The 13,344-nt window shown below is 41.7% G+C and overlaps 1 protein-coding gene across 6 annotated transcripts in view; it reads right to left on the reverse strand.

The window, feature by feature from the left end:
* Window positions 1-536: 536 nt before the first annotated feature.
* Window positions 537-13,344, reverse strand: part of smoc1 (SPARC related modular calcium binding 1) — an 83,395-nt gene continuing 70,587 nt past the window's right edge. For 5 of the 6 annotated variants that reach the window (XM_063007087.1, XM_063007086.1, XM_063007085.1 and 2 more), the window contains one exon: window positions 537-2,600. In XM_063007087.1, the coding sequence (XP_062863157.1) occupies window positions 2,561-2,600 (40 nt within the window). In that variant the 3' untranslated portion in view covers window positions 537-2,560. The remainder of the gene's footprint in view (window positions 2,601-13,344) is intronic. The other variant, XM_063007084.1, reaches the window with a different exon arrangement.

Below are 13,344 nucleotides of genomic sequence, written 5' to 3' on the forward strand. Positions count from 1 at the left end.
TATTATTATTATTGTATTATTATTATTATTATCATTATTATTATTATTGTTGTGGTGCCAGTGGTGCCAATAACTGTGAAAGAGACTGTTACAAAAAAATACAAAATAAAAAACTAATAATAATAATTAAAACCTCTGCACTATAATTTATAAATCTAGAGCTGCCTCTTCTAAAAGTGCTAACTTTATAGTATTATAGACTTGTTTTTGGTACATACGTACTTCTTATTACCAGTAAATTACCAACTTCAACATAGTATAGTACTAACATAGTAAACTGTTTTAGCTAACTGTAGGATTCAAACTCTACAGAGCAAAAGTTTAACTAGATTTAACTAGATTCAAGGATAAAATTGATTTAAATGCCGACTACAAGCCAGGACTTACCCAACAGCAACCCCACCTTACAAATAAAAGTTGTTGTGGCTAAATAAAATCAAATCCCTGCAGTTGTGTTCTGAAATCCAGTGAAGGTTTTAAAAAATTACTTAAGAATGTGTACAGCAGTAATTTAAACCAGACACAAGATTTGAAGGTTACATTCAAAATGTGTATTTTAATTGACAGTCACTTAAATGAAAGTGGACGTTCAAACAAATGTATACTGAAAGAAAACCTTTTTACTAACACAATGTATCTAAAAGAGCTTTTAAATGATGTCAATATTGTCTTTATAACCACTGATGCAGAATGATGATGGGAAAAAAGCACACACGATACATATTTACAACTTGATGGTTTCATTTTTTTCCTTTCATGAGCCAAAACAATGACATTCAAGGACATGTTCAAAATCAGACAATTACACAAACATGAAAACCAGTGAGACACACAAACAAACACAGACAACAACAAATCCCATCTTTCTTTCATTGCAAAGATCATCACATGTTGGGAGACTGAGTTCTGGGCTATTTCTTTCTTTAGACTTTCGGTCAGATATGAAGGTGACCTGTATTCCCACTTCATAACACATGCATAACCACTGAATGTCATTTTAGAATAATGCATTTGTATAAATGAAAAGCTGATGCTACTATTTTATACTAAGTTAAAAGAACTTTGTGACAATGACATGGTGGTGGTGTGTTTGTGTGTGTTGTGCTGGTATGAGTGGATCAGACACAGCAGCGCTGCTGGAGTTTTTAAAGACCGTGTCTTCTTACTGTCCACTCTATTAGACACTCCTACCTAGTTGGTCCACCTTGTAGATGTAAAGTCAGAGATGATTGCTCATCTATTGCTGCTGTTTGAGTTGGTCATCTTTGAGACCTTCATCAGGGGCGCTGGTGGCTGATATATTTTTGGTTGGTGGACTATTCTCATTCCAGCAAGGACAGTAAGGTGTTTAAAAACTCCATTATCCGCTCATACCAGCGCAACACACACTTACACACCCCCATGTCAGTGTCACAACCCAAATAATACCTACTCTGTAGTGGTCCTGGGAGAGTCCTGACCACTAAAGAACAGCATAAAACGGGGCTAACAAAGCATGCAGAGAAACAGGTGGACTACAGTCAGTAATTGTAGAACTACAAAGTGCTCCTATATGGTAAGTGAAGCAGGTAAAATGGACAATGTGTGTAGAAACAAGGAGGTGGTTTTAATGTTTTGGCTGTGGTAGCTAAGTGGTTAAGGTACTGGACTAGTAATCCAAAAGGTTGCCGGTTTAAGCCCCAGCACTGCCAAACTGCCACTTCTGGGCCTTTGAGCAAGACACTTAAACCTTAATTGCTTAGATTGTATTCAGTCATAGTTGTAAATCGCTTTGGTAAAGCATTGCTAAATGCTGTAAATGTAATGTAAAATGTAATAATACAGTTTCAGAGCTTTACAGTATCTATATCAGATGCATTATTCAGAAATCCTCAGAGCACACTTTATTTCATAATTGTACGTCAATTGATATACGGCTGATTTGAGACATCTGATGTGTTTCACAATGACTGTGCTGTAACAAACCATCTCTTTATTTTACCTTTATTTATTCTTTCTTTGTTTTCAACAATAACTATACAACGTTATCCTATAACAGACGGGTAATGTGCGACTATGAGTAGAATTGTGTAGGAAACCAAGCAGCGGGTGATAATTTCGGCAGACAACATAGAACGTTCAGAGTTAACGTTCTCAGACTCCATAGGCAAACCCAAACCTAGTTCGCTCACTGTATTTGCTAAACATTTCATAGTAGCTTCTGAATATTAAACTTTAGAATGAATAACTGAATAAGCCAGCTGTTGAAGAGGCTAAATAATAAAAAAAATACTGTCAGAACTGTGCGGTGAGTTCGATTTTCTATAACACACATGACATATTGCATGGTTTGAAGCAGGTAGTCAGCCACAAGTACGAGTGCCATTTCCTAAAAACATTTTTCTCATAAATCCTTTACATCGAAACCAAAGACAGAGCAAATGTCTACCGATGGGAGGAGAAAGTGCAAATATTTTGGCTCCATGTAGTCATTTCAATTTTTTTTTTAGGAACCTCTTGTGTTCTTCTGCTCTGATTTTTTTCTTCCAGTACAAGTCGCCAGCCTGTCTTCTCTCTTGGCTCATCTTGTGGAAGCTTCTGTCCTCACGCTAGACGTCCTACTGGAAACACAAAGCATAGGAACAGGGTGTAAACCGAGTGTTTATATTAGCATACAAGCTGACCAACAGTGTACTACATGACAGCCGCATACTGTAGTGCAAAGATGCCAGGAAAACAGTGAGACTGATGTAGTAAGACATAAATGCTGTATATCAGTGGTTCTTTTACTCTGCAGTTCAAGTACCACCCCTGATCAAACCAAAACCACTAAGTAGTGCAAGTTCTTTTACAAATTCATGCAGCCACTGGCCTGGCTGGGTACCCAACAGACACAATTAGCTGTCATTAAGAAAGGAACGGCCAAATGAGGTATGTGCTAAGACTCTTTGTATTTGTGTAAAATATGCCTGAAGGTTTTAAACATCGTCTTTTCTCCTAAGCCGGTGTAGGTGTTGCACAGTCAGTACAGGTCACCAGAGTGCACTTAGGAATCGGGTGTACCCAAAATGGGACTATGCAAAACAATCCTCCAAACCCTTTATCCAAAAACGTTCAGTCTTCACTGTGTTAATTGTAGAAGTAAAGGTCAAGGTAGAAGTAAATCCCAACTTAAGATACAGTGTTACCTCACTCACTCACTCACTTTCTTAACCGCTTATTCAATCAGGGTCGCCGCGGGGGGTGGGGGGTGGGGGGGATGGGGGAATGGGTTGGTTGTGGTTTGCGGGGGTGCTGGAGCCTATCTTAGCTTTTTTCAATGGGCGCAATTTACACAGTAACAACCATGGACGGGGTACCAGTCCATCACAGGGCGGACACACATACAAACACGTACACACCCATTCATTTATAGGGCAATTCAGTGTCTCCAATTAACCTGACTGCATGTTTTTGGACTGTCGGAGGAAACCCACGGAGACACGGGGAGAACATGCAAACTCTGCACAGAAAGGACTCCACCTGAGGTCGAACCCAGGACCTTCTTGCTGCCCGCGATACAGTGATATATCTAATCATATCTTAATGCAGACACCAGACAGGCCGATACCACTGCTGGAGATTTGAACCCTGGATATCAGTGTGGGCTAGTATAATTTACCGCTGCCCTATCTGAGCACAGAGCTCGCTCACTCTTACTCACTGTCTTAACCGCTGATTCAATCAGGGTCGTGGGGGGGTGCTGGAGCCTATCTTAGCTTTTTTCAGTGGGCGCAAGGCGCACAGTAACACCCTAGACAGGGCACCAGTTCATCGCAGGGCAGACACACATACATACACACACACATTCACCTATATGTGTCTCCAATTAACCTGACTGCATGTTTTTGGACTGTGGGAGGAAACCCACGCAGACACGAGGAGAACATGCAAACTCCACACAGAAAAGAACCCAGACCGCCCCACCTGGGAATCGAACCCAGGACCTTCTTGAAATCTGTTCCCGTCAGCCATTTAAAAGACTGTTAGGTTTCTTCCTGCTTATATTACCAGTGCTTTTATAAACATCACATTTGCAACCTTAATGTCATAATGCCATAATGTGTAGGCTGGCAAAGCTGTGTAGGTTTTTGCCTGGCATAGCATAGCTCCTGACTTAAATCCCATTAAGATTTATAAAGGTTTTAAGCCTTGGGGGACTAAAGGCAATATTCCAAGAGCAATGTGTTAAAATCTGTGTATTATTTGCCATAGACTATAAGCTGTATCTAGCACAGTCAAAGTGATGCTATGTTATTAATTTGTGGTTGGGTATTTCTCCTTTACTGTACTAAAGGCAGATCAGGACAGTTCACTATTTTTAATACAACAGCCAATCTGGGTTGCACTACATTGTACAGGTAGTTCAGAGTAAATTTCTGTCTCACATCATGCATACTCTGCACAGACAATGTAAGACAAATTATGGCAGCTTCCAGATGCACTGGATTCAGATGGGATGTACAAGATGCATGAACTTGAACTCTGTTTGACAGGAGATGAGATATTGTTTTCTCTATTTCAGATGTCAAGGGGGAACATATTGTTCCTCTGAGATCAGGGCGTAATTCTTTCTCGTCTTCTACCTTCCTGTAGTAATTCCTATCTCTATGTATCACTCGCTCTTCCTTTGTCATGTCCACATACCCTAGACAGTAGAGTTTCCACTAATATTTTACAAACTGTAAACGTTTATTAACAGTACAGTAAGGTCCAAGGATCTCAACACAGTATCAAATCATTTTTTTATTATTATCAAAGTATAAATTTATTTGGTTAATAATAATAAGTTTGCTCTTTTTTGCTCTTGGAAAGGAGGGGTAAACTAATGCCCCAGTAACCAAAACATCTCTGATCACATGTTCTGTAAATACTTTGCATTGTTGCACAGTATACACGATCAGCCATAACATTAAAACCACCTCCTTGTTTCTACACTCACTGTCCATTTCATCAGCTCCACTTATCAGCACTTTGTAGTTCTACAATTACTGGCTGTAGTCCATCTGGTTTTCTACATACTTTTTAACCTCCTTTTACTCTGTTCTTCAATGATCAGGACCCCAACAGGACCACTACAGAGCAGGTATTATTTGGGTGGTGGATCATTCTCAGCACTGCAGTGACACTGACATGATGGTGGTGTGTTAGTGTGTGTTTTGTTGGTATGAGTGGATAAGACACAGCAGCGCTGCTGGAGTTTTTAAACACCTCACTGTCATTGCTGGACTGAGAATAGTCCACCAACCAAAAACATCCAGCCAATAGCGCCCCATGGGCAGCGTCCTGTGACCACAGGTGAAGATCTAGAAGATGACCAACTGAAACAGCAGCTACAGGGTGGACCAACTAGGTAGGAGTGTCTAATAGAGTGGACAATGAGTGGACACAGTATTTAAAAACTCCAGCAGCGCTGCTGTGTCTTATCCACTCATACCAGCACAACACACACTAACACACCACCACCATGTCATTGTCACTGCAGTGCTGAGAATGATCCACCACCCAACTAATACCTGCTCTGTGGTGGTCCTCTGGGGGTCCTGATATATTTACTTTTACATTTTCAGCATTTAGCAGACGCTTTTATCCAAAGCGACTTACACAGTGAGCTGAACACGATGAGCAATTGAGGGTTAAGGGCCTTGCTCAGGGACCCAACAGTGGCAACTTGGTGGTGGCGGGGCTTGAACCGGCAACCTTCTGTTTACTAGTCCAGCACCTTAACCACTGAGCTATTACTGGCATATATATATATATATATATATATATATATATATATATGCATACATATTGCACAAATTTTATTGATTTTATATCAAGTATATGGAAAAATTATTATAATCTTGTTACAAAAACATGTGTAGCTTTGTACAGGATTTTGACGTGTACATGTGGGATGCAACTGAAATTTTTATTCATCCCAAAGATGTTGAGTGTGGTTAAGGTCAGGGCTCTGTGTAGGCTGCTGGAGTTCCTGAAGACTCCAGAACTCCATGGTTTTCTGGACCTTGCTTTGTGCAAAAGGGCATCACCGTTCTGGAATAGATAAAGGGTCTTCCCTAAGCTTGCCATAAACTTGAAAGTCATTTGGTATTGATAATTTTATACACCTGTTACTAATAATTGTGACCCACACATTTAAACTCTATAAACAGAAGAGGTGTCCACATAGTTTTAGCCATTCTGGGTGTTTGTGTTAACTTCTGTCAAGTGGACTTAAACTTTTGGATTTTCTATATGTTTAATATCCACCGTGAACCTCATGTGTGGTTAGAAGCTCTATTAAACTTGCAATTATCATATTCATATCCATTATCTCTTACAAAATCCAGCATGACAAACTTGATCCAACATTAGCCGGGGGATGTCAGAGTCGACAGCATGGGGCATGGGACTCCTTTTGGGCCCATTAATCACAAAAAAAGCTGTAGAAAGAGTTTGAGGAGAAAGGGGGCTAAACTGGGGTAAAGAGTCCAGATTGCTTACAGATGGCCTATGAAAACGGGAGTGGGAGAGTTCCAGTCAAACACCCCCCCCCCCCCCCCCCCCCCCCCTTTACAGCCCTGGGAGGATAGGGGGGAGGACGCTGGGTAGAGGGGTTCTCGGCCCTGGAGAGCCCATCAGATGGCTGCCAGAGTGTGTGTGTGTAAGTATGTAGAAGAATGAAAGGTTAACAGCAGGTTTTTAAGGGGGAGCAGGGTGGTGCAGGTGTGTTCCAAGTTAAATACCCATACGTTTGGGTTTTATTACACCCTCAAATTTACTGCTTACACTACCTTAGCTGAAATGTAGATGCTTTGTAGGTGTATCAGTACCGACAGCATTATCAAACACATTTATATACCTGAGGGCCCACACGATAAACCTGACATTTATGCCCGTTATTTAGTGAAACGGCCTTTAACATGTTTTCTGGAGAGAATCTGAGATCTCTTATTTGTTCACTGGTACTGAGGTCTTTACGTGAGTGTCTGCGCACTTCGTCTCCTCTTCAGCTCGAGTCCCCGCCGGCAATTAAAAGGCTCCAGTGAAGCTGTCCAATTTGGACTGAACTCATTCAGCGGAGGAAAGTGCTGAAGTGGCTGTGCCATTATGCACACAAAGCTGCTCCCCGGACACGATCGTCTGATACAGCAGTGAAACCGGATCCTTTCGGCATCATAACAGCCTCACCTAAGTGCTGATGTCTGATTAGAGCTGTGTAGAACAACCATAGAGGCAAAAAAGGGGACATACAGCTATACCAAAGAAAAAAATTTGACTTAAGTGTTATACATGCAACACGTCTGTTTGTATACTGCAGGTTTAGATAGATAGTGACAAATTAAAGGAAAAAAACCTCCGTAAATTAATAAAAGGAACAAAACAAGCAGACTGCAGATTCTTCCAGACTTCTTTACCCCACAATACAATAAAGTAATACATCAATAAATACATTATGTTAAGAGTTTAATAATACAGCATGGGCGGCAGAAACTTTAGTGACTAATGCCTAGTTCACACTACATGGTTTTTGCCCTGATCTTCGGTCGGCGACTGGTCGGCACTAGATTTGCCGGCTTGGGAGCAACTCGGCGTTCGCTCGGTGATTGAAACTTGGCTCTCAATCGCTGTGTGTGAACTACTCAACAACTCGATCCGAAGCGAGATTTCTAGCATGTCAAATATCTGAATCTGAGTTGCCCGACTGGCAATGAGTGCTATGTCGAACAGCCAATGAGAACGCAAGATACAGGGTGAGGGAAACGCAGGGGAGGCGTTGTAAAAAGGTGGGGCAGGGGCATAATATAGTTTATATCAGAATACATCGGCACACACAAGTTACAGTATTTCTGACTTTATCGTTCTCTACAAAACATAACACCAACACTGCATTGCAAAAAATATTTATTAACCTCCAACTCACTATAAAACAAACAATCCCTGCTGTTCGCGTAGCACAATCCACTCTGATTTATTTATTTTTTCTCCTTGATTTTACGCTGCACATCAGCGCACAAACTTTGATCGCTTGCTACTTGTTGACGTGCATTTTTGGACTTGGTATCGTTAAACCTTTCATCACTTCTCGCGTTTGTGTTCGTGACAGAACGTAGTTTGGGAGACCAGAGAAGCTCGCCTGCGATTTCAGTTGGTGATAGATCGTGCAGTGTGTGTATGTGTGTGTGTTTTACTATTGCATGTCATGCCTTAAGTACAGCAAGAGAACAGTGCAGACCTAAATGCTTGACCCTTACAGTAAATGGTTCCAGTTGTTCTGTTAGTGTAGAAGGCAAGTGATGTCATGGTTGGGTTTAATTGTATTTATTTATTTGATGTAATTGATTTTTTATTTTCTTTTGCATTATCAATGATTTAACTTGATGGAATTAGTGCCGGACGATTTTAACGATGAATTCGGTTAATTCGAATGAACGTTTCACAAGATGTTAGAAATGTGACAGTTTACATTTACATTTTCAGCATTTAGCAGACGCTTTTATCCAAAGCGACTTACACAATGAGCTGAACACGATGAGCAATTGAGGGTTAAGGGCCTTGCTCAGGGACCCAACAGTGGTAACTTGGTGGTGGCGGGGCTTGAACCGGCAACCTTCTGCTTACTAGTCCAGTACCTTAACCACTGAGCTATCACTGGCTAGTTGAGATTAAAATACCGACAAAAGCTATTATCACAGGCCACCTCTCACAGGTCTGTGCGCTAACCTCAGTCATGCGCGAAAGAAAAAAAAAAACACACAGGGGGTGTGTTCGAAAACCTTAAATTCTAGACTCTTTACATTTACATTTTCAGCATTTAGCAGACGCTCTTATCCAGAGCGACTTACAGAAGTGCTTCTATAGTGAACATTTCATTTCTCAAGTTTAGGTAAACAACAGTCAAAGAACACAAATCTGCTAAAACCCGTTAGAACCAAAGTGGCCTTTTTTTTTTTTTTTTTTTTAAATGGAAAAGATTGGAATAAAGTGTTAGTAAATAAGTACAAGTCATCCTAAGTGTTTAGTAAAAAGGTGGGTTTTTAATCGTTTTTTAAAGACAGCAAGAGACTCAGATGTTCGGACAGACAGAGGAAGTTCGTTCCACCATTTGGGCGCTAGAACAGAGAAGAGCCTTGATGCTTGTCTTCCTTTAGTCCTGGATGGAGGCTCAAGTCGAGCGAGACTAGAGGCTCAGAGGTTGCGTGGTACAGAGCGGGGTTTGATTAGACCCCGAAGGTAGCTTGGGGCTGGTCCTTTTTTGGCTTTGTAGGCGAGCGTCAGTGTTTTAAACTGAATGCGTGCAGCTACAGGAAGCCAGTGAAGAGAACGCAGCAGTGGGGTGATGTGGCAGTGTTTGGGTTGGTTAAAAACCAGACGGGCAGCTGCATTTTGAATGAGCTGTAAGGGTTTAATCGTGGACATGGGAGCTCCAGCCAGAAGGGAGTTGCAGTAGTCCAACCGTGAGATTACAAGTGATTGCACCAGAATCTGAGTAGCTTTCTTGGAGAGAAAGTTTAAAATGTTCACTAGTTAGATACACTATATTGCCAAAAGTATTGGCACCCAATCACTTCCATGGCCACAGGTGTATAAAACCAAGCACCTAGGCATGCAGACTGCTTCTACAAACATTTGGAAAAGCTCTCAGGAGCTCAGTGAATTCCAGTGTGGTACTGTGATAGGATGCCACCTGTGCAACAAGTCCAGTCATGAAATCTCCTCGTTACTAAATATTCCACAGTCAACTGTCAGTGGTATTACAACAAAGTGGAAGCGAATGGGAATGACAGCAACTCAGCCACGAAGTGGTAGGCCACATAAAATGACAGAGCGGGTCAGTGGATGCTGAGGCGCATAGTGCGCACAGGTCACCAACTTTCTGCAGAGTCAATCGCTACAGACCTCCAAACTTCACGTGGCCTTCAGATTAGCTCAAGAACAGTGCATAGAGAGCTTCATGGAATGGGTTTCCTTGGCAGAGCAGCTGCATCCAAGCCTTACATCACCAGCGCTATGCAAAGCGTTGGATGCAGTGGTGTAAAGCACGCCGCCACTGGACTCTGGAGCAGTGGAGAAGTGTTCTCTAGAGTGACAAATCACACTTCTCTGTCTGGCAATCCGATGGACGGGTCTGGGTTTGGTGGTTGCCAGGAGAACGGTACTTGTCTGACTGAATTGTGCCAAGTGTAAAGTTTGGTGGAGGGGGGATTATGGTGTGGGGTTGTTTTCCAGGAGTTGGGCTCGGCCCCTTAGTTCCAGTGAAAGGAACTCTTAATGCTTCAGCATACCAAGACATTTTGGACAACTTCATTCTCCCAACTTTGTGGGAACAGTTTGGGGATGGCCCCTTCCTGTTCCAACATGACTGCGGACCAGTGCACAAAGCAAGGTCCATAAAGACATGGATGAGCGAGTTTGGTGTGGAAGAACTTGACTGGCCTGCACAGAGTCATGACCTCAACTCGATAGAACACCTTTGGGATGAATTAGAGCGGAGACTGTGAGCCAGGCCTTCTCGTCCAACATCAGTGTCTGACCTCACAAATGCGCTTCTGGAAGAATGGTCAAAAATTCCCATAAACACACTCCTACACCTTGTGGAAAGCCTTCCCAGAAGAGTTAAAGCTGTTATAGCTGCAAAGGGTGGGCCGACATCATATTAAACCCTATGGATTAAGAATGGGAGTCACTCAAGTTCATGTGCGTGTGAAGGCAGACGAGCGAATACTTTTGGCAATATAATAATCTTAAATGTAAACAGTATTTTTAGTGAAAAACGAGAGAGCATCCGATGCTTCCTTAGCAATGAAGGCAATCCCAGCATTCAGTGCGGCACAACTTTTCTCACAAAAAATTTAACAAATATGGCGGGCGATGCGGGGCAAAGAACGGAGTTATTTTAAAATGTAAATAAATTGTTACTGAATTTCAATTTGTTTAAACGTGTACAAGTGTTTTTATTTGCATGTTCAGGTTTGTCAGTGACAATTTAACAATTTTCGGTACACAGAGGAAGATGTTAGTTGACATGCTAGCGCGTTGTGCCACCTCATCCTATTGGTTTGAATGGCATGATGCTAAATGTGTTAGGCCAGGCCATAAGGAGACCCATTCATGAACACTCAGTTTTTCTCTTAAAGCATAAATACAACTAAAAGTTATGCAGTGCAGATAATAAAAACTAAACTGTTAATTTCAAGGAACATAGAATATTGATCTAGAGCTCCTAAGTACACCGATCAGGCATAACATTATGACCACTGACAGTTAAAGTGAATAACACTGATTATCTCTTCATCCCGGCACCTGTTAGTGGGTGGGATTTATTACATTTTATCCTCAAAGTTGATGTGTTAGAAGCAGAAAAAATTGACAAGCGTAAGGATTTGAGCGAGTTTGACAAGGGCCAAATTGTGATGGCTAGACGACTGGGTCAGAGCATCTCCAAAACTGCAGCTCTTGTGGGGTGTTCACGGTGTGCAGTGGTCAGTATCTATCAAAAGTGGTCCAAGGAAGGAATAGTGGTAAACCGGCGACAGGGTCATGGGCGGCCAAGGCTCATTGATGCACGTGGGGAGCGAAGGCTGGCCCGTGTGGTCCGATGCAACAGTTCTAATAGAAAGGTGTCAGAATACACAGTGCATCACAGTTTGTTGTGTATGAGGCAGAGAAAGGGGGACCAACACAATACTAGGAAGGTGGTCAAAATGTTATGCCTGATTGGTGTATTCCAGCTTAATGAACTAACCTATCAAGTGATGAATTTCCCCTCTGGCTTTTGGTATCGCTCACTATGATGATGTCAGAGCAGCTGAAAGTAACTAACACCTTTACGTGAGAGCACTGTTTAACAATGTGTCAGGAAATACGACTTATTTTCCATAAACCATTGGCAGGCAAACACTTGTAGAAGAACTAACGGCATGTATATTAAAATGTGCAGGACAGGTGGGTCTATAACAACTCCTAAAATGAACTGTAGGAAGGAATCCACCCTAAATTAACAGCCTTCCTAATTTACACAAAGGACATAAAAATTAAACTGTCCCACTACAGGGTAATAATTAGTGCATTAGGTACTCTGGTGTTCCTTTGCAAATTACAATGTTTTGTTTTATTGACAATCAAATGGAACACTAAGTGTGCTTACAGGCATAGAAAACCATCCTCTGCATATTGGTAATACTACACTGATCAGCCATAACATTAAAACCACCTCCTTGCTTCTACACTCACTGTCCATTTTATCAGCTCCACTTACCATATACAATTACTGATCTGTTACTCTACATGATTTTTAAGCCTGCTTTCACCCTGTTCTTCAATGGTCAGGACCCCCACACGACTACCACAGAGCAGGTATTATTTGGGTGGTGGATCGTTCTCAGCACTGCAGTGTGTGTGTTGTGCTGGTATGAGTGGATCAGACACAGCAGCGCTGCTGGAGTTTTTAAATACCGTGTCCACTCACTGTCCACTCTATTAGAAACTCCTACCTAGTTGGTCCACCTTGTAGATGTAAAGTCAGAGACGATCGCTCATCTATTGCTGCTGTTTAAGTTGGTCATCTTCTAGATCTTCATCAGTGGTCACAGGATGCTGCCCACAGGGCGCTGTTGGCTGGATGTTGTTGGTTGGTGGACTATTCTCAGTCCAGAAGTGACAGTGAGGTGTTTAAAAACTCCAGCAGCATTGCTGTGTCTTATACCACTCACACCAGCACAACACACACTAACACACCACCACCATGTGCTGAGAATGATCTACCACCCAAATAATACCTGCTCTGTAGTGGTCCTGTGGGGGTCCTGACCATTAAAGAAAGCCATGAAAGGGGGCCAACAAAGCATGCAGAGAAACAGATGGACTACAGTCAGTAATTGTAGAACTACAAAGTGCTTCTATATGGTAAGTGGAGCTGATAAAATGGACAATATACACCAATGGCTGATTGGTGTATATTATGAGAAAACTATCATGACATGATCAAACAGACTGTTTACATCTTAAAAAAAGTAGCTAGACAAGGCTGCATTCTTTCACCATTCTTGTTTAACCTTTAAGCTTAATTAAAGAATGAGATAAGCATGACTGGAGGAAGATGACCACTGATTTTAAATAAGTGAAAGAAACAATAAGCTTTGATATGGACCTCTAGCTTTATCATTGATTAAAAGTTTCAGACAGTTTTTGTCTACTTAAATCACTTATTAACACTAAACGATCCAGCAGTCTGGAAATATGACAGTGGGTGTGTTCAAAAACCTAGTGAGCTGCCTCGCTGTCTTACTGCCTACATAGGCAGCTTCCTAAGTAGAGAGGATTCTAATAAGTCATTGACTT

The sequence above is a fragment of the Trichomycterus rosablanca genome, chromosome 13 (genome assembly GCF_030014385.1).
Source record: "Trichomycterus rosablanca isolate fTriRos1 chromosome 13, fTriRos1.hap1, whole genome shotgun sequence".
Classification (NCBI taxonomy): domain Eukaryota; kingdom Metazoa; phylum Chordata; class Actinopteri; order Siluriformes; family Trichomycteridae; genus Trichomycterus; species Trichomycterus rosablanca.